This window comes from Osmerus mordax, chromosome 12, assembly GCF_038355195.1.
Source record: "Osmerus mordax isolate fOsmMor3 chromosome 12, fOsmMor3.pri, whole genome shotgun sequence".
Lineage (NCBI taxonomy): Eukaryota > Metazoa > Chordata > Actinopteri > Osmeriformes > Osmeridae > Osmerus > Osmerus mordax.
Genome location: NC_090061.1, coordinates 8,956,605 through 8,978,569, shown reverse-complemented (window position 1 = coordinate 8,978,569; position 21,965 = coordinate 8,956,605). Strand labels below are relative to the sequence as shown.

Sequence of the window (21,965 nt, the reverse complement as noted above, 5' to 3'; positions counted from 1 at the left end):
TAGACTTCATTGAATTTCCGTTGCACAAATGAACTTTTTTTTTCCAAATACACAAACACATTCAAATGAAATACGTGAAATTAAGTCAACAAAAACCGTAAGTGGTGGCTAAATTAAATAGCTTTTATTTTTAGTGGCATACCTGGCCATTTCTATATTTTGTATTTAGCATAATTCTTACATATTTAGTAATTTCCTTATCAGAGGCTGATAAATACATTTTGCTGGGATGACTTCATTGCTTTATTTTTTAATTTGCTGCTCCTCTCTCTGGCAAACTCCAGCCCAAATTACATCAGTTATCCGCTTTTTCTCCCATTAGCAATTTGACAAATACCTCCTTTATTACACCCCCATATCATTCTGCTTGACTTTCCCCAGAGCCTCAATTCAGTTATTGATTGCCTGTTCAGTTTCACTGGGAAAAGGTTGATAAAAGAAGGTTTTCTCTTGCTCTATTCGATGTGACAGCTCCCTAACAAGAATAATGGAAGGCGTCCATTCAGAGGCAAATCAAGCTAATCCAGCGTGCCCCTCCACTCTCAATGGACAAGTCACAGTCCTTCCCGGCCCATTCCATCACAAGCCCTCTCTCTTCACAAACCTTTAAAGTTAGCGCAACTCCTCCAACAGACAACATGGCCCTTTGTTAGCCTCTTTCCTTCACCATCAAATGGATAAATAGGTCGATAAATGTATACAAAGTCAGAAAAGGAAACAAAATGGAAGCAGATAATCGGTTTGTTTTTGTGGGTAATCTGCTTTCACCGATTCAGACTCCTCATTCTGTTTGTTGTCAACAGCTGAAAGATAGTGAGGAGTGCTATTCTAAAAACGTGTTAGTGTGAAAAATCCATTTGGCTAAATTTCCCCTCTCCTGTACAAATTCACAAAAACCTGGTTCTGAAACAAGGCAGCAGTGTCAACGATTTCTGAATGTATCATGCTTTCCTTTTGACCTAAGCAGTGAATGTGTGGGGCTGTAGAGAAGTGATGTTACTGATCGTTGTTGTTGTGAAGTAGGCTGGGTGTGTGGGAGGTGCGCAGATTCCAGACCTGTTCCACTCCGGGCTCTTGTTCTGCGGTGGAATGATCTTGGGCTTTACAGCTAATCCCTGGACTCAGTGGCAGGCCAGGTGACAGTGCACAGGTGTGTGTGTGGGGGCTGCGCACGTGTAGTGACAAGGTGTGTGTGCTCCGACTTAAGTGTTGAATGTGAGCAAAGATTGTATGTATGTGTGTGTGTGTGCATGAGTGTGAGAGAGAGTAGAGCGAGGGAGAAAAAGAAAACAAAAAAGAAAGAGAAACAGAGAGAGAAGAGAGAGAGAGAGAGAGAGAGAGAGAGAGAGAGAGAGAGAGAGAGAGAGAGAGAGAGAGAGAGAGAGAGAGAGAGAAAGAGAGAGCACGCCAATCACATGCAGAGCTATAGATCGAGGAGATAATTAGGAGAATCCCAGCCCCCAGACAAACCCTGACAAGAAAGTTGTGTTAAAAACAGGATAATGGCTCAGAGTGGACCGTGGTTAAAACACACTCAGGTGTCAAAGGTTCCTTTCAGCAGTTCCAGGTTACATGTCGCCCTGCGGCATTGGCTGCAGCTCTGAGGAGAGTAGCTTAGCCAGACAAGTGATCTGAAAAGGACTCACTGTGTGATGGCCATCTAATTATGGCTTGCATTCAGCATCACAATCAGCTGATGAACAAATCAATACTTTCTGCTGGAGCAAATTGAATTTTCTATTCCATTATTTATTACAGGGGCACCCAATTGCTCTTCAGACACAAAATGTTTTTTAATTGAAAAATTACTACATTAGTCAGGCCTTTTGCATGGCTTTGGTTTAAGGGACATTCAGATACAACATGTTCACACCTACCCAGCCCTTAAATGAGAGAAATGGTAGATTAACATGATTTAGCTTTATCCAGCGAGCACAGGACTCGATTTATCCCCCAAATCCATAAAACCCAACCCAAGGCGTTCACGTCCTGCTTTGAATGTGCACTTGTTCCTGCTCTCAATTCGCCTTTCAACCCCCTCTAAGGAGACAAGGCCCAATCACAATATTGTCAAGGCTCTGTTGGTTTTCTGGTTCAAATCCTTGTTCACGCTGTTTGCTGAGTACTCATCTGCTGTGACAGCCTTCAGACAAACAGAGAGTCCTGAAAGAAGTCTTCCACAACCAGATCTTTCCTGCTGGGCAGCGGCTGAAACAGCCCTTTCTCTCTCCATCAAGTGGAACCCGGCCTATTGAGTTGGCCCCTGAGATCCCTCCATTGAGGCGGGCTATGGGCCAGTGATTCGCCCCTTCGAGCCCCAGGCCACCCTCATTCTCCCAGGACACCTGTACCCCTCAGCCCCATCGTGGGAACCTTCTTCCCAGGCTCCACCACCTGAGCTGGGCATTCCCAGAGGACACTGACCATGGGCCAAACTATTTGTGCTAAGTTTATCCACATAAACCAGAGTGATGGGAATAGTATCACAGAATGATCTCGGAGGTGCTGGTATTTTTGTTGATTGCTTCTCACTCCAAGATCTTTCCAGATGAATAGCTCTTGTCAAGCCTTGAGCAGTTCTGAACAACCCCTGACCAGTCCTCCTGACACCCTCAGCATCCAAGATGTACAACAATAACAGACATATACACATACACACACACACACATAAAAACACACCCATACACTTTGAGCCAATGCCAGAGCTCTCCCTTCTCAGACACCCACCCCCCCCATGTCCTTCTAAATCTCCATGGCACACTGCAGAAAAATGGCATCAATTAATCAGCATTCATGAACCGTTTACTTGAGCTCTCCTTTGTGTGTAGCAGGGTCTAATCCAGACAGAGACCAGCCTGTTCTGCAGCACTGCAGACAGCACCACTCCACCCAGTTTGGGAGAAACCCATCAACTGGTGTTTCAGGGAAATGTCTCCCCCCACTGAGAGCCTGTCCTCGTCCCTCTCTCTCACCCTCTGCTTCCCGTGCCCCTTTGCCACTCAGGGCAGGAAGCACTATCTCTCTCAGAAGAGGCCACCACCCCCCCCCTTCACATCCATTCACTCACGCAGAACATCTATGAAGACATCTGTCCATATTTGATCAGATATTCAATTTTGCTGCAAACATCCCCCCTCTCACCCTGCCCCAACCCCTGAAGGAGGCAGCTTATAAAAATGGGCCGAGACTTACTTTGCATAATTCTCTGCCAATTCTTTGCCTTGCAGAAGAAGCACATATAATTGGGTGCTGCATTTAAAGCTATTCTACAATTACACAATTACAGCGGAGATGCAGTTCTGCATGTTACGATGTTTGCCTCAATTTACTGCACTTTTCACACATTTTAACTCTCCTTCCCTTTTCACTGGATGCAAATTTGCCTCATTTGGCTCCAAATGAAGCATAATTGCTCATATTGAAACGTACACCTTTCTACGAGAGGTTCCTGCCAGCACGTTCACATTACGCCTCTGGAGAACAAAAATGCCCAATTCCAGTTGAGCAAACGTGCCAGCTGTATCATTTAGTGTTAAGAGCAAGGAAATGGGTGATGAAATGGATGCTGAACGCAGACACTCTGAACATCTCCAGATGCTCTCTGCATGGTGAAGTCAGAGTAGGATAAAATAACTTATTGGAAGCCGCGCACTAATCATACGATAAGGCAGAAATCTTGTGTGTAAAAATAAAATATGACCAATACAAATCTCAATTCAAATGTATTTTGACTGAGCTTGTTTTTAAAGGTTGTGGCTTTAAAAATCTTTAGTTCGACACTGGCTAATTAGTTTAAATGTTAGTCCGGTCCTTTCAATGTGCAAAACAAAACAGAGTGGTGTGTTGCCCTGACATTTGATCATCATCAAAGTGTTTTCCACTTCTTCCGTTCTTTTCTGGGCTCCCAGTGAAAGTTCTAGAAGAACTCATTACCCAACAGGCCCTTGCTGTCTGAAGTGGTGACCTGTGCCCAGCACAAACAATGGCTTACAAGATACTGTTTTAATTCATATCCCTTCCTCCTTTCTTCCAGGGGGACAACACGACAAACCGTTGACCCACTGGTACACAATCACAAGTGATGCGGCAGTTAAGGCTACAAGCAACACTATTTAACAGTCTGTCTTTGACCCTCCACCATTGAATAAATATAATGCCTCGAATGAGAGTAAGACACTGAGGTGGAGAGAAAAGGGGAGCCAGGGAGATTTTAAGCCACAGATAAGTAGTTAAAGACCTTTATAGAGTATAACACCATTATCCCTGCTGAATAAAAATAGGATTTAGTGTTTTTTCCACTTAATTTAAATCAAAAGAGTCCCCACCTTACATATTGCACTAGTAATGTAATGGAGAGAGACCCACAAAAAAGGCTTTGTGGCTCTGACACCTCCTATAGTAAGACTGTGTTGTCCTGCCAGCAAAAGGGAGAGAAAGCTTTTTCTTTTATGCCTTGCTATCTGCTAACACATTCTAATTGATGCTGCTGCATTCCTGCACTGGATGCATTCAGTGAATAACGAGCCTTGGACTGAATGCCTATGAATTGGTCCCCACTAAGCAAAGCAGTAAAATACCCCCCACCCCCCGCCCCCCGAAATCACCACAACCAACCACCTCCTCCCCGCAATCCTTCCCCAAAGCTCTACTCTAGCTTTACCGCCCATTAAAGCACTACCATTGTGTTGGGAGGCAGCCCACAAAAGCTGTCAATCTCTCTGGTTCCTCCAAAGCTTGGACTCACACAGACTAGAGTGACAGACCCCCCCTAGCCAACCCCCCGCTCCCCTAAAATCCTCTCCCCCAAACTTCTCAGCTAACTACAACCACCCCCACCCCCAACCTATCCATGGACACAAACACACACACACACACACACACACACACACACATGCACCACACACACACACACATACACACACACCAACTCCTCTTGCCTCAACGCACAAAGCATCAATCTGTCTTCAGCCCCAGCACCCTTGGCCCTTTGTCCCATCTGCAGGTGCCTCTGAAAGCACCCACGGTCGCCCCAGCCTCCGCGCACGCCACGCCTAGTCCAGGGACAGGAACTGCTGACAAAGGCCCAGTGTGGGAATGGGGGATGCGTGGAGGGAGGCAGGGGGGCTGCTCTAGGACAGATGGCTGGGGAAGTTTCCCAACTCGACCAAGGCTCCTCCATGGGGACTGTCAGTTTGGATTCAGAAGTGGGGCTGAAACAGTGAGAGGAAGAGCCAGTGAAGGAATGCCCTAAAAACTGTACAAGTGAGAGTTTCAGTACTGTATACTGAAGATTAGACTAGGATAAAACAGTGCATTTGAATGTAACCACAGAGCCACCATTGAAACAATCAACAAAACTTTCTGTTGTTATTGATACAGGTCTGTCTGTACAGTTTTGTACATGTTTATGAAGTATAGAAAGGTTGAAGAGGCCATTCTTTAAAGGGCTACTTCTGAATTATTTAATGTGTACATTGACAGTTAAATGAAAAGTTTTATCAAATTAATGAAGCATTTTTTACATATTTATTACATCTCATACAACAGAAGAGGGTCATACATGGCATATAATAATAAGATATGTTTCTACATAAAAAAAACATACACACTGCACTGTTGTTAGCATTTAAAGAAACTACTCTAAATAAGCTCACAAAGGTGACAAGCCAAGTAATCTCTCTTTCAGTTTATATTTGAAAAAATATATTTGTTGTCACCATAATGACGTGTTTTCTCAGTTAATATTATACACGTCTTATTGACAGTCCCTTGGGAAGAATTAAGTACACAGTAGTCAACGTCAGTGACAATCAGTTCGCTGGTCCAAATCAACCCCTTCGGTCTTCTGTTCAGGAACAAGCAACAAGTTGTCATACTGCATTGCCGGCCTTGGACTGCCCTCGTGTGGACATATCTCGAATGACAGCAACTGAAATATGTGACACAATCAGCAGCAGCAAAAATGAAACAACAACAAAAAAACTCACTGTTCACAAGGCCAATATAGCCTAGCGTTCAGCTTCACATCACTGATACAGATAATGAAAGTTGCACCAAGAAACATTCCACTCTAATATGTCCAAGTATGAACTGAGTTGTTGTAATAAAGTGACTTCTAGGCTGCTTCTTGAAAATGGCGCAATCATTAATACAATCATACAAGCATCTTAAGCAAATCCCCCCCCCTAAAAAAAACACGTTATGATCTTATTTCACATGTAGACATTTAGTGTTGGGGCGAGATAATTTGGGCTACAGTTCAACATAACCGCCACACGGTGGAAGTATAGCCTAGTTTAACATAACCTGAGAGCAGGGGGAAATTGTTTCTACCAATGCAGGGATTGATTATTACTGTTTGTAAACGTTATCAATACGCAAAAACAATATGCCATATAAAGATACGCTTGTCATTGTCCAATTTTTATAACCAATTAAGGACTCGGATAAGCCCAATTAGATTAGCACCTGATTTAAGAAACCTACTGAGACCAGGAAACTCACTGAGTTCTCTTTCACTGATTTCCACTATGATCATTTGTTATATATATTTGCATTTTTCTTTGTAATAATCATTACAGTGCATCTTGCAACTTCTCAAATGTGTGAAGTTGTTGTTTTCAGTCCATTCATTCTATGTCCAGAGAAAAGGATATCGCCGAAAGGGCTTTCAAAATGTTAACACCCAGTTTATGACATTCCTTCTCATGCTGCGCCATGGTTTAATTAAGAAGTAAATACGTCAAGCCAAGTGAATAAGTAAGTACCGAAGTGACAATTATGTAGTTCATTAAATCCATATGGACTACAACTCCCATAATACTATGAGTCCCCGCACCGAGAACGAGTTCTGAACGTGGGAATGTGATTGCACGATTTGTGAACCGAGAAGAGCCGGTTGCATACAGGTGGGCGGGATTTCATTTCCGATTTCTCTCAACACCAAATCAGGCCCACTTAGTAATACCGGACATGTTGTTATAGTTTTAAAACTTGACAAATGTGCTGATAGCCAACATTTTTCACCATCTAGATGTCTCTTTGAGGTTAAATTAAATAGTGTTCCCACGCTTACTGCGGTACTTGTTTAACTTTTCAGTCTCTTCCGTAGAAACGGCGAGCACTGGCACCACGAACGAGTTCACTACATCTAACGTTTGTAGGTAGGTAGCTAGCTAGAGCAGGGTAGAGTGAAAATTGTTTGACAGCTAGAGAGGGGGGGATAGCAAAGGGGGCGGTGGTGGGAGATACGACTAGTGGATGAATCTTAGTAATTGAAGTTACGTTTCTGTTTATCGGTTTTTATGTGACCGCTGTGAAAGAAAGCTGACTTGTAGACGAATCAACCTGGGAGTCACAGCAACAGGGCATAGGATGTCGTGGACTGCTCCAGCCTTGTGGTTGAGAAAGCACAAGTAGCCTGGTACACCGCAACGCGGAAAATATTCGAAACCGAGAGAATGCGAATGGTTAGAAGAGAACGAATTCAAACAAAATGGAAACAATGTAGCATCGCTGCGGCATTTCATATAGCTAGGACTAGGATAGAAAATAGATAGCTAGTGCTAGCTTGTGAACTAATATACATGCAAAGTTACTCAACAGAAAAGCTCACAGAGCCTGTAGTTGGTTGTTGAAACATAAAGAGTTCGCCGGTGTCTTCAGCTACCAAAGCTAAAGAGACGAGAAAAACTGCAATATGCTGCGGAGAAGACTTAATCGTTTGGTATGTATGACAGCGACACTCATTCGGATTTCTATGGCAACACACATGGCTACCCGCTTGCACCGGTCTACACGGATAACAGCTGGAGAACAGTCACTGACCACTTTCATGCGGCATGTCATCCACATCTTGCTATTGTCTTTAACCATTCTCAAGGTTGTTCACCAAGTAAGCAAATCAAAGAGGCTACATTGACTCATAACGTTAACACTAGCAAAATTACAAGCTACACTACTTGCTACTTGTAACTCAGGTCTTTATGAATAGCTCTCCATCAATGTTGATGCTTTAAGTCAAGCGACTGCGGTTAGTGCTACCAAAGTTACCTTTGACGCACATATTATATCCAATTTAGTAAAATGTTTTGAGGCAAGGGTGTCATAAAACCAGTATATTTACTTTTAAACGTAGACTATCCCTATAAAAACATGTATTTTGAAGTGATTCATATTAGGTATACAATTGTCATTCTGACTAGAAGTAGTATTTCAGCAAAAGCCCTGAACAGGGCATGTTTCCTGGCTGCTGTTAGACAGATTGCTAGCTAGCTCAGTTCTTGACTAACGTTTTCGTCAGCCCTCAGCCAGCATTTTGTATGAGTCACACTTTGAGGCTGCATTGCAATTCAAAAGCAGGCACTGCCGGATACTCAGTTTATTATCTGATGTGTAAACTGACGTTTGCTAATATCTGATAGTCATTGCTGTTCATAATTTTAAATCACGCGAAGCTTTCATGGTCGTCTGGGTTGCATAAAATGTGTAATCTCTCTGAGCACTGCTTCAGAAGGGGAGAGAGTAAACTTGTCATTAGGATAAATTACCATTGCATAAAAGTTGTCATTTGGAGCGTTTCATAATTGTCTGTGAAATCCAGCCACACATGTAAATGCTACTTCACAGGTTTTGTAGACATTAAATCATTGGTAGCGGCTGTGCCCAGTGATGGGGGGAAATCCTGGTTAATGAATACTGAACCATTTTGACCACATTTTATAGTCCCCGACCTCCAATAACCTGTTGTCACTGTTGGATTGAATCCCCCAGAGTCAATGTGAGCAGTATAGATACCAACGTTAAATGAGGGGAACCAATATAGTAATGATGCTGCCTGAGCCTCTTCCCAACAGCTCTCTAAGTGATGCCAGGTCAGCGTATTCTCTGGCTCTGGAGCTATTTGCTCCTGTCATTTCTTTTTGGTTTGAGCTGTAAATAACACTGTGTGTGGAGCGGCGAGCCATACTGTCACTGATGCACATTGTGCTATCTCAGACTCTGCCTCCAGATTCACGCCTCCCTGACTTAGCTCTGGGGGGGGGGGGGGGCCGGGGGGGAGCATTATGAGCGAGATAGTTTTTCTCGCTAAGTCTGAACGCAGTTTGAAGAGTGTACACAAGCCTCACTTGAGTCTTCGTGACTCCATGTGTTGGTTAAACCCTGAGTGTCTTTGGAAAGTCATTAAAGATGGCTGTGTGGGAGAGAGCGGTGCTTGGCTGTGTGGGAGCGAGCGGTGCTTGGCTGTGTGGGAGAGAGCGGTGCTTGGCTGTGTGGGAGAGAGCGGTGCTTGGCTGTGTGGGAGAGAGCGGTGCTTGGCTGTGTGGGAGCGAGTGGTGCTTGGCTGTGTGGGAGCGAGTGGTGCTTGGCTGTGTGGGGGCGAGCGGTGCTTGGCTGTGTGGGAGAGAGCGGTGCTTGGCTGTGTGGGAGAGAGCGGTGCTTGGCTGTGTGGGAGAGAGCGGTGCTTGGCTGTGTGGGAGAGAGCGGTGCTTGGCTGTGTGGGAGCGAGCGGTGCCTGGCTGTGTGGGAGAGAGCGGTGCTTGGCTGTGTAGGAGCGAGCGGTGCTTGGCTGTGTGGGAGAGAGCGGTGCTTGGCTGTGTGGGAGCGAGCGGTGCTTGGCTGTGTGGGAGAGAGCGGTGCTTGGCTGTGTGGGAGCGAGCGGGGCTTGGCTGTGTGGGAGAGAGCGGTGCTTGGCTGTGTGGGAGCGAGCGGTGCTTGGCTGTGTGGGAGAGAGCGGTGCTTGGCTGTGTGGGAGAGAGCGGTGCTTGGCTGTGTGGGAGAGAGCGGTGCTTGGCTGTGTGGGAGAGAGCGGTGCTTGGCTTTGCGTCAGGGGGGAGCTCCAGAGGTTGTAAATGCTCTGACAGGAATGCAGAATCACACAGTTGCCTTTGATGTCCCCCTCAAGCCCTTGAAGGCAGCAGCAGCAGTGTGTGATCTGCGAGAGGTGGAGCCTGGCGGAAATGTGATAGTATTCATTGTGGAAGCCCCTGCCTTGGCGGTGGGGGAGCAGCATACACACATTCCATCGCCCAGGCTGTCCTCCACAACCTGTCCTTCTCCACACAGTGACTGGTGCTCTCCTGCTGGGTAGCTGGAGCCAGTGATGCTACTGTGTGGCTCTTATTTTCCTTTTTTTTTTTGACTTGATACTGTGCCATTAGTCCGGTTTCCATGTGAGGGCATTCATTTGACCTATCGTAATAAGTGCATTGACTTCAAAGAACACAGAAGCTGGGTGTAAGCTTTTTTCAGATAATGATTATTTTCTGGTCCAAGCCTAGTGTTTTGCCATGATTATGCTTTCAAGTTGCCAATGCAGTCGGATTCACGCTTTGAAATGAAAGATGCATTATAATTATTAAGTTATTATTCAATTATTATAATTATAATTACGGACAATATATATATATATATATTTTTTTTTTCAAGTTATAATTATTGTGTTGAAGTGTTTTTATTTTTAAAGCTGTTCACATGCTCAGATTGCACAACAACTGTAATTTCATATTAATCTTTTTTTCCCTTTCCCTCTTTTTTTCTTTGTTTTTTTATACGAGTTTAAGAGGCTAGCCCATTTGGTCATCAGGCTAATGCAGTCTTTTGAAGTTCACCCCTGATGAGATCTAAAGACTGAACTGGTGGGGTTAACCACATGGCTGTGAAACCATAAGAGGGCTGGACCTAAAAAGATTGTAAAGTATGCTGTGATTATTAAAAGGGCATTGTGACAGTTTGTCCCAACACCTCCTTTCCTCACACCCACACCCCCTACATATGCACAATGTTGTTTGAAATCCTTTTAATGTGACCAGTTGGTGCAGTTTCAATGGTCTTTTCAGCAGGATTGTTACTACTCTTCTGAGTGCATTAAGATCCACTCAGGATGCACAACCACTTGCTTCCTTCTCTCACTATCTCCTTTTCTCTTTCTCTCCTCTCTTTTTCTCACATTCTCTCTATATCTCTCTATCTCTCTCTGTGTATCTATCTCTCTCTCCCTCTCTCTCTCTCTCTCTCTCTCTCTCTCTCTCTCTCTCTCTCTCTCTCTCTCTCTCTCTCTCTCTCTCTCTCTCTCTCTCTCTCTCTCTCTGTATCTCTCTTTCTCTCCACATCCGGTTGCAGGTTGACACCCTATGTTGGGGCCTGGCCTGTGGTGACCTAAGTGTTAATAAGCAGGCCTTGGCCTGGCAGGGGATGCTGTCTGGTATCAGGCCTCTGCAGGCTTGCATGTCAAACAGTGTGAGAGAGCGCCCAGGCGCTGTCAACCTGCCTCAGGTCGACCCGTAGCGTCCGCAGCCAGCACACTCACGCTTGCACACGGGGATGTTACCATAACACAGCTCCTCCCTGGGTGCGAGCCCCCTCCCCTGTCGTGCCCTGCAGTCAGTCTCTTGGGGTTTGAACGACCTTTTCAGGTATGGTTCTGTTGAGCAATCACTTCATCTGTAGTGGCACACATTCTCTTATGTATTCATTAAGCATCGGTGCCTCACCACCTGCACTTTTCAAACAACCAGTAAAAAGCATTGCATGCCTCCTCTAAACACGGCATGGATGCGTTGTGTCCACCATCCTGAAGAGCCTGTCTCTGTATGACTACAGATGCTCTGGTTCATTTAGCACACATTTCATACCGTATGTGACCCCCTCCCCAACTCCTTGCTTTTAGTGGGCTATTTGTGAACTCGTCGCTTGACAGCATCACTATATATGGGCCAAACCACCTGTTGTGGAGGGGTCGGTTAGGTGATGACAGTGATGGGGGGTGTCAAACTGTGGGTCTGTGTCTAGCTGGAGTTCCCAGTGAGTGCCGGGGGGTAAGAGGGCACCGAGAGGTCACAGTCCACACTAGGCTTGTGCCGGAGCTTGATTTATCAGGCCTGTTTTCATCAAGAGAGCTGCGTATTGATTAGTGCTGGGCTCCGTTTTGCCGCCATTAGTCTTCCGCTCCGAACTGGCCGGCGGACAGAAGTGCTTACTCCGACTTCTCTCGCTCGCTTCTTGCTCGCTCCCGGTTCTCTCCCTCACTCGCCCGGTAATGAAAGGCCAGCCAGTGGAGCTCATCTGCACCACACAGCAGGATAATAAATACATAGAATAGGTAGGAGGAGTGTGGGGTTGCAGGGGGGGGAGGTGCCAGGGGAGGCCAGGCTAGGGAGTCTAAGAGGGGATAAACTGTAGCGGGCTGATGGGACAGGCTGATGGAGCGCTGGGATGCTGCGTGACCTAACCCAGGGAAATGGAGAGGGAATAGGTTGACCTGTCGTGTCCTCTCACACTCAAGAGTCTCTCTTTTCCTGCATGTAATGGCCTTTCATTAGAGGAGTGGGGGCGGGGGGGGGGGGGGTAACCCCTGGTGGGGCGGAAGTGGTGGAACGGGGGCGTTGAAGACGCAGATGTGGGTGCTCGGTTGCTTTCTGTGGCAATTTCCCCATCTCCGTCTAAAAGCGAGGTTGAATTCTCAGTTTGTACTTCTCAATAATTCAGAGGGCGTCATTTATTTTAGATTCTCCTCGCAACGTCCCTCCTCTCCTGCCCCATCACCAGCCCTGCCGTGGTAGCAGCACTTCAAATGCATTCCTGTCATCCATATATTTATAAAGGCTCATCCAGAGCTTCCCTGTGTGGTGCTCCCGCTCCAGCGTCACCCAGAGAGCGTTCGCAGTGAGATGTGAAGAGAATGCTGAGATGTGTGCCGGGGATATATTTTTGTCTATGCGCGAGTCTCTCTGTGTCTGAGTCAGGAGAGAGAGAAGTGGGGGAAGGGGGGCCGGGGAGGAGGAGGGGGAGCCAGCACATACAATGTTTCGTCATTTCAGTTTTCATTATCACTTTCTTTGCTACCTGAAACAATATGCTGACACAGGAGAGAGGAACCGCAGGGCTGTGCATAGGTTTAACGAGTGTCAGGTGACACACACACCACAGCAACAGCTTCAGTTGAACAACAACCCACAATGATTACCACAGCAAAGTAGTAGTTAGGCAGCCGGCATCAGTCACCCGGGGGAGAAAAATGAGTGTCTTAGCTGTGGTCACGAATGACTGGGGGGGGGGGGGGGGGGGGGGACACACACTCGGCTAAGAAGAAGAAGCAGGAATAATCCTCATTGATTTTAGTTGCAGGGGCCTGCTTGATGAAGCCTGGCCACTCTCCCCCCTCCCCCCACAACTTAAGATAATTAATTGAATAGCAATTACAGTCAGAATAGCTTGGTGCATTCTAAAAGATGATGAGATCAGAAGTGCTGCCGCCGATATGTAGATTTTTATGTTTTAGGGCTCGTCAGCACGATGATGTCTTCCCTCCCAGGTGGCCCCGTGTGAGGAAGGGATGAAAGCCACCCAGCTTCTTTCAGCAGATTGGTTTTCGTCTCAGCACATGGAAATGAGAAGACACGTCATACTACAGCGTTACAGGCACCTGACCCCACCAAATGCCTGGCCTCCTCTCTTTCCCATCGCTCTCGTTCATCCCTCCATCCCAGCCTCCCGCCTCGCTCGGATTGGAGTGCTTGGCTGGGGAAACCAGACTCCAGTAATGTCTGTGGTTCTTTAAATTCACTCTTTAATTATAGATTAGTGAGAAGAGTTAGAAGAGTGACTGTGGTGCTTCTAGAAACACGCTCGGTTTTCCTCTCTCTTTGAATATGAAGTGTTGAGATTTTCCTTCATAAGACCCCCTTGAGAATAATAATTCCCAGGCTATCCGGTACTTAGCCGGGCAGGCTGCTACAGGCTGGAGGGGTGGGGGGCTGGGGGGCCAGGGTGCTGTGATCTGAGGATCAGGCTGGAGGGAGGTTGAGTCACGTGACTCCTACAGCCAGAGCTGTCTCCTATAAGGCTTGAAGAATCATACACGAGTAACTGAATCACTGGGTCTAATATTGAGAATGTGATTCGCTACATTAATAGGCGGATTCAGTCAGGCTTTTGTTTGAAGGTGGATATGACCAAATACTGATCATCCCTTAAAAGCAGGTTGTGAAAGAATGTGGTTACAGTCTAACACACAGGCTAGTCTGCATTTTGAGGAACGATGTTGAACACCATTGCTGTTCACAAACGTGAGCATTCTGTAAAGTGCTTGCACGTTTCCTGTTTGTCTTATGTTGGCCTTTTTTTCCACAACAGTAAACATTTTCAACTACTCCTATTTATTTTCATCATGTGTTGTGGTCTACACCTAAGAATGTCATGCACATTGCCTCAGATACACACAAAATACTAGGGGAGCAGTCAGCCTCATTCTCCATCCTCGCCCTACATGGGCGCAGATGACAAGTGAATCAATCTTCCTTTTCAAGGCGAGCCTTGCCTGCCTAATGCTTATGGCCACCTGTTACCTTTTCACAGACGTATCCAGTCCGAGAAAAACACTCCTTAAATAGTGCTGCCCAGCCTCCAGGACTGCTAGTGAGCAGCTCCTTTAGAACGACCAGGCTACAGCTTTCTTCCTTAGCAGCAGCAGCAGCCAGTTCTCTGACTGAGGTCTAGATGAGTTTTCTTTCTCCTCTGGTGTCCAGGGACTTGGTGTAATGTAGGCCAGTTTAGTGTACAGTACAGTGTCTATCTCCCTGCCTGCCTGCCTGCCTATTGCAGCTGTGTGGATGCTTCTAGAACAATGGGCCGCTTCCATTCAACAGCAGCTCCTCAGCACCGGCTCTCTGTTCAAGTTGCACTATTAATACACCATGGAGCCACTGTCTGCCAAGGCAAGTCTGCTGAAGACAGGAAGACAGAGCCATGAGGACCGGGGACTATAAAGGGCCTTTGTGGGGGAGCTTGTGATGGAGATGACACCGTTGGTTTCATTATGGTGTGATGTATGGGCCCACTGTCCCACTGGACACAGAACAAGAAGCAAGGGTGTGCAGGGCTAAGTGTAAATGCTGCAGCCTGGGGGATGTTGAGTCATGTTCCGAGTCTGGAGGAGCACTGTTGTCCTGAGTCTGGAGTTTAACCATAAAGAGTAGAATGTGTGATTGAAACTCAATGACCACCAACCGTCTCTGGAGGGGATCTCTCACTGTCTTGCTCCTCCCAAGGTTTCTTCCATTTGTTCTCCTGCAGTGAGTTTTTCTGGGAGTTTTTCCTTGTCTTCCTTGAGGGTTTAGGTTGGTTGAGGGGCAGTTCTATGGGCGTATGTGAAGCCCTCTGTGACATTGCTTGTAAAAAACAGGGTTATACAAATACATTTAGATTCGATTTTTGGATTTGAGGAGGGAGAGAGAAGAGCGAATGAGAGAGGAGGCTTCCCGGAAGACTAGCAACGCATCGAAGAGCAGCATTGGGGCCTTGTGCGTGACCTGTGCTTGAACGTTCAACACGGAATCAGTTCCAGGCTCTGGACAACAACGATTCTTTTTGTTGCATATACTTTGTGCATGCCTCCCCCATAATGTCATACAATGGAGATATTTGTTACAGTGGGAACACTGGGATTTGCCCCACCCCCATCATGTTGCCCCCCTGATCCTTGTTATCATAGCACTCACTACAGTGAGCTCCTACAGTGCACTTCATCGACGAGGGAAGTCCCTCAACCCGGATATCCCTGTGTGTGGCCCTGTTTGGATGCATGAGGCGGTGTGGGTACTTAAGTAGGCTACAAGACCGGTTAGGGAAGGAAGACTGCCCTTTATTGACTCTGTCTCAGAGAATAATCTCCTTCTTCACTAGATAAGGGGTTGTTAGACCAATAAACATCATGGTAATCATTACTGGAGGTTGTGTTCAAGTACACGCGCGCAAAAGCACACAGGCGCACAGGCAAAGTAGACGTTCTCTTTTCACACCTCACATCCTGTGTAACATAGCCCCTGTGCTTGTTATTGAACATCCTCATTGTCCCTGCGCTGAACAAGAGACTTCTTCTTCTTTCACAATCTCTGCCTTGTACAGAGCGAGGCCCGTTCGAAAGCAGATGCTCAGGTAGAGCGAGCGCACTGCTTCTGCCGTGGGGAGCAGGTGTCGTGGGGGCCGGAGAGGCGCTGGAGGTCTCCCCTGTTGGCTCCCAGCATGCGGCTACTTCACACCTCATTACAGCAGCCTAAGAGATTTTGACATTCCTTATGAAGCTTAAGGAGCCTGCGTCAGGCAACAAGCTTAGGCCTGAATTTCACAACAGAGATTTCTCTTGTTTGCGGTCGTGCCTCTTAAATTCAGTTTACACAGCGTAGACAAGCATCCTTCTATTCTTTCAGCTGTAGTTATCTGTTGTTGAACTAATCCTGTTCTAAGTTTTTCAACTTGTTCTGTGACGTGATACATCTCAGTTCCTCTTTTACACTGTAGGCTGCACCTGTTTCTACCAATAAGCATTTGACTGCCTAGCCTCAAAAGTCATTTGCAAATGACATGAAAATAAATGCAGTCCATAGAAGTGTACACGTTCTATCCTTCGTAGCACCTTCAGCCAGACCTGTCGGCCTCTTTTCATCCGACCAAAGGCCAACTCCCTGTGCTCGGCTCACAAAAACGTACTTGTCATGTTCAGTCACTGGCCAGTGACACCAAGTGACAAGTGCCGACATCTGCTCGGAGATGTGCATGGGAGATCATTGCTGTCCCTGTGCCTCCTTTGACCTCCCCTCAGTCTCGCGCGTCTGTCAGGGTGACATGGCGATGCAGACAGACAGCGGTGGCTTCCCTCCTCAGAGCGCAGGGCAGCGGCTGCATTATTCAAAGGCCCAGACCAGTCCACCCCCCAAGCTCTTGCTTTGGGCTTTTTCTATTTGAGCGAAGAAACCCCTGTTTGTTCAGATGTTTTCTTAGGGTTGGTGTTTGAGTGTGTGTGTGTGTGTGTGTGGTGTTTTCTTTCCCAGGGTCATGTATGTTTATCAGCCCCAGTGTGGGTCTCCGAGGAGAGCGCTGGCCTGTGTTGAGCAGAGCCGTCTGGTTGCTCTTAGCAGCACGGCTGGAATCAGCAGCGTGCTGTTGTGTTTCTCGTCTCCAGTATTCCAGAGTGTTTTGCAAGGGCATGGCCGGCAGCCAGACTGAGATGGGCTTCCAGGAAGCCTAGCGCTGTACCTGATAGCCAACTGTGAGCCAGAGAGATGGAGGGCTGGGCAGAGGAAGGCTGCCCGTCAAGTCCTCCCTCCGAAGGCTGCTTCCATTGTGGGATTTTAGCAAAAGAATGAAAGCGGGAAGAGCCAAAGAGTTTGCGCGAGCGCAAGTGAGCGCTCTCTGAAGGTCTGTTTGTCAGCCTTGTGAGTGGGCATTGTGATGGACCCACGTTGGCCATCGCTGGTGAGATGCTGTGACAGTGTCATCAGTGTGAAGTCATCCTCTTCTGCTTGGCGGAGGCTGAATGCAGTTTTGTGTTGCCCTAGCGCGCCTCTCAATGGCACGCATTTACGCCCCCGTGCCAGCCTGCACCCGCTTTAACAATGTGTGCAGGATTTGCTTTAAAGCGTAATCTAATAATGCCCCCCCCCCCCCCCCCAAAAAAAAAAATTGGAGCTCAAGTCAATTCTCTAATGCACTGTTTATTTCCGAGCAATTGCATCTGGGCTCAATTGAGCGTTCTATGTTTGCTGTATTGATCCCAGCCGTCCCCTTGTTCTAGCTAATGCATTTTCATCAAGCTACGGATCTGCTGTCGAGCATGGAACTGGCACTCTGTTACGCTGCTGCCATACTGCTGCTTTAGTGGCTTTCAACTGCCTAGTTTGACCTTTGACAATGAGGTAGAGATAATTCCATACATTTCTCTTTTTGTTTTCCTTACGGTAGCATTTCTGTTGCATGGCAGTGGGCACACACACACACACACACACAGTCACACACACATGGAGTTTTGGAGATAAATATGGAAATCACGTATCGAGTCTAAAATGAATCAAGACCCTAAAGTCTGACCCTCATTATATTTAACACAGCATTTGCTCCTTAATCAATGACCATTCAATAGTGCTGCTCTTATCTATATCACCCTAGGGCCTCCTCAATGGACAGCTTCCTCTTTTAATATGCAATTTCATCAACAGCCAGATTTACATGCGTCTTAGTGTCTGTGCTCCATGTAGGGAAAGGCAGTTTGTGTGCTGTTGAGTAACTCTTGATTTAAAAGCCCACTGTGTTTACCTACTAGGCCTGTAACCTTGAGGCAGTGCTGTGCTCTGGCGGTTAATGACTCCCAAAGAGAGAGAAAGAGAGAGCAAGAAAGAGAGAGAGGCTGGAGCAGATAAGGCGTGGACTGGGCAGGGTACTCGTGGTCCTGTTGGCTACTCTCTCCACTCCCCCAGCCAAAGACCCCGGCAGCACATTTCCTGGCTTCAAGGCTAATTTGTTTTGTAATGGTTCCTTGTTTCCGGTGCAAAAATGTGCGTTGTCCGCACACCTGTGTGTGTGTTTTCTCCACCCATTTACTTTTAACTGCAGCACATATGTTGTTGTCGACAGTATTGACAGTGCTGTCTCCACTGGTGTTAGAGGGGTGCCAGGAAAGACATTCTGAGGAGCTCTGCGCTGGTGGAAGAGGCGCTATCTAGAGAGAGGGAGATGTGGTTTGAAGATGAGCTGCTGGCTCCTATTGGCCGGAGGTGGGGGCGGTTGGTGGGAGTGGGGGGGGGGGGAGGTGGAGAGGCTGCAACACCATATGACTACTTGTTTGTCATTGTAAAGCAGAGATGGTTGTCTTGTCGTTGGACCGGTTGTGCCTCCTCTCCCCTCCTCCTCTCACCTCCTCTCTGGCAGCTTAATCCATCCGGTCTGTGCTGTTGGAGGGAGTCAGAGTGGGCTAGCGAGTGGGCTGCAGGTTTGACAGCCACACTGAGGTGTGAACACAAGAAGCCATGCATGACAGAGCATTATATAAGCTAAGCCGCGTCTGGCTCCTCTCCGCCAGGAAGGAGGGGGTCTGGGAAGGGACACACATCCCACTCATTTCTCTTGTCACTGAAAAATATGCTTGTTTTGTTTTCCCTTCCCGCCAACCCTTAATGAGAAGCAAATGATTGCGTAAGTGTGTTTATCTCTGCATGCAGAGCGAGAGTCCCAGTCTCTTAGGCTGGGGCTTTGATCAAACCTGTTCCCAGAAACGGACCCCAGGCCGCTCCGTGGACAGGTGGCTTTTGCTCACAAGGACCCTGGCGCTGGTCCAGGATCAGCTGCCCGTGGCGTCTCCCTCGGTGCCCTCCCTGGTCCCCCCCCTGTCCAGCCCAGGTATTCGATCTCCTGCTCCCCCCTCGCTGGGGCACCTCAATAATTCACAGCCTCAGTAAGAGCTCTTCTGCTCTGTACTTTACCCAAGAACTCTGGACGTCAGTTCGAGGCGGAGGAGCCAGGGGGGCTAGGGTGTCATTTGAGTGGGTCTGAGAGCACTGGAGGAGGTGAGAACATGTTGTGTTACCACCTTGATGTGTGGGAGGAAGGGGTGTCGAGAGACAGGGGGGAATATCAGGAGATAGCACTCCTTCCCCCCCCTCCCTTTCAGACAATGGTGTTGTTGGTCCCCAGCCAGGAAGGAAGCAGGAAGACCAATGAGGGGGATATGGACCCGGCAGTGAGCCGGCCTGAGCTAAGACTGACCTGTGGAGGAGAGAGAGGAGGGTTCCTCTACTCTGACTCACTCTCTCTCTCCCCAGCTCGCTTCCCGGGCTCTGCCTGCCTGTCTGCCCTTTGAGAAAGAGAATGATTCCTGTCAGGTATGCTGAAAGTACAGGTCAGGCTAGGCTGTCTGTGCGCCTTCTGACCCCTGTCACTAGGCTGGGAAGCAGGAGCCATCCACAAGGGCCTGTCGCAGTGTGCTGCTGTCAGAAGAGGTCTGGGTCTTAGGTGCTCTCTCTCCATCCCACCTTCAGCCTGGGCACAGGATAACTGGACCCCATAAATCTCTGCCTGCTCCCCCCCCCCCTCCTCTTCCCAGGCTGTTCAGCAGGTAGCTTTGTTTTAGAACTGGCTAATCATTGTCGACTGTCCACTTTGGAGAGAAGAATTGAAAGTGGTTATGTGGCTGTGGCGCCCTCCATGTTGTCCCGTTGACCCATGTCACGGCTGTCTTTGTTCCACACCTAACCTCATTGGTGGCTCCCCCGGTAGGTGGTTTCAGATTTAGGGTGGTGTGATTAGAATGGAGCTCAGCTGAGCCCTTCATCAAATGCTGAAATTTGAATCTCTAGAGCCTCTCTCTCGACAAATGAACTATTAGGAAAGGCCTAGTGTGCTTTAATAGGTTACCGGTTATGGACTGCAATGTCGAAATGAAAGCAGTATCACTGTTTTCATTGATTAATCTAGCCCTCTGTTTCTCAGAAAGGGGGTTAAATGTTCATTTCGAGTCAAGTTATGCATTTATTATTTTTTTTCGCCAAGGATGCTTTTTTTTTCACCCAGCGCCTCTTTATCATTTTTCTGCTGGTTCATGAGAGTCCACCACATGGCCTCTCTACAGGTGCTGCTTCCATTGGCTTTGTCTCCCACCCCGCGTGAGAGTTCAACAGTGTCTGATATCCTTCTCCCCTTTCTCTCTCTCCTCCCATCGCTCCTTCTTCCCCCCTCTCTTTCCATCTCTCCTCGTGACTCCTCCCCCCTCCCTCCCTCTCTCTCTCTCTAGTTTGGAGGAGAGGAGGGCAGGGTAGACAGCCGGACTGTCTACGTGGGCCACCGACCGTGCCCCTCTGCCGAGGCTTTCATCCCCCCCAAGTTCTGCGACAATAGAATTGTATCTTCCAAGGTAAGACCGCCCCCCCCCCCCCCCCCACACACACACACACACACACACACACAACGGAGAGGGATCCATCTCAGACCAGGCCTTACGTTTCATATGAACGTAACATTCCACATAAACCTAACACTGTGTACATGAAACAAGAGCGAGGCCTTGAGCTGTGCACAGCCGTTCCCCTGTCCAGGTTCCAGTAGGGATGCTGGGATCATGGCAGGGTTTGATTTCCTACCTTTACACACTTAGTCAAGGCTGTCTTTCATTTCTTTCTTTATTTATCCCACCTCCCACTGCCTCTCCACACACTCCTCTTCGCAGCCAATGGAAGGCCATTATTTGTCTGTCAGGAAAGCGCTGTCTGTGGGGAGTAAATGCACGGTTGCTATTAATGTACCAGCAGGGTGGGCGATCCAATCTGTCCCGCGTGTCTGGTGGACCCCCCTTAATTCTCCCCTTTTCCTTCCATTCCTGTGTCACTGTCTGGGTGTAGACCCAGGTTGGGGGGTGGGGGTGGGCTGGCTGCTATTCTTGGGGGTGGGAGGGATTTATAGTGCGGCAGAGGGTCCAACTGAGTATGGACCAATCAATTAGTCTCCTGCGTTGCCGTGTAAACAGCCTTTAATGACCCTGGGCTGTAGTGTTTCCTCCTCCATGCCTCTGCCTTCCATCATCCTGCTGCTGCCTCCTCCTCTGCTGCTACCCCCCTCGCTCACTGCACCAGCTCTCTGTCTCACTCCTGCTCTCTCTCTCTCTCTCTCTCTCTCTCTCTCTCTCTCTCTCTCTCTCTCTCTCTCTCTCTCTCTCTCTCTCTCTCTCTGTGTCTCTCTCTCTCTCTCTCTCTCTCTCTGTCTCTCTCTCTCTCTCTCTCTCTCTCTCTCTCTGTGTCTCTCTCTCTCTCTGTGTCTCTCTCTCTGTCTCTCTCTCTCTCTCTCTCTCTCTCTCTCTCTCTCTCTTTGTCTCTCTCTCTCTCTACACACCCACACGCAGCCTCTTCCTTCCTTTCTCTTACTACTCTCACTCACTCTTTCTTTTTCTCCCTGACCAAATTAAACGGGCGGTTCTGCAACCTCTGCATTTCCTCCCCCTGCCCATGCAAGACACTCCTCAGCCTCTCCCTCCCTCCACACTCTGGGCTGCCAGGTTTGCGGTTTTCTCAGCAAATTGGGACACTTTGAAAATGTTGTCGCGGGTAAAATAAAAAGACAAAAAAAGGTTACAGGTTGTGGTTTTTAACGTAAAACTACATCTCAGCTGCAGTCTAATTTGAGTGTTTTACCACTTATGTTTGTGTTAC

The 21,965-nt window shown here is 47.7% G+C and overlaps 1 protein-coding gene across 6 annotated transcripts in view; it reads left to right on the top strand.

Moving 5' to 3' along the window:
- The first annotated feature begins 7,251 nt into the window (after window positions 1–7,251).
- The window catches only part of atp11c (ATPase phospholipid transporting 11C), a 34,346-nt gene continuing 19,632 nt past the window's right edge, over window positions 7,252–21,965 (top strand). For 5 of the 6 annotated variants that reach the window (XM_067247273.1, XM_067247272.1, XM_067247271.1 and 2 more), the window contains exons 1-2: window positions 20,350–20,395; window positions 20,558–20,677. In XM_067247273.1, the coding sequence (XP_067103374.1) occupies window positions 20,366–20,395; window positions 20,558–20,677 (150 nt within the window). In that variant the 5' untranslated portion in view covers window positions 20,350–20,365. Of the gene's footprint in view, window positions 7,727–20,349; window positions 20,396–20,557; window positions 20,678–21,965 lie in introns of those variants that run through there. The other variant, XM_067247270.1, reaches the window with a different exon arrangement.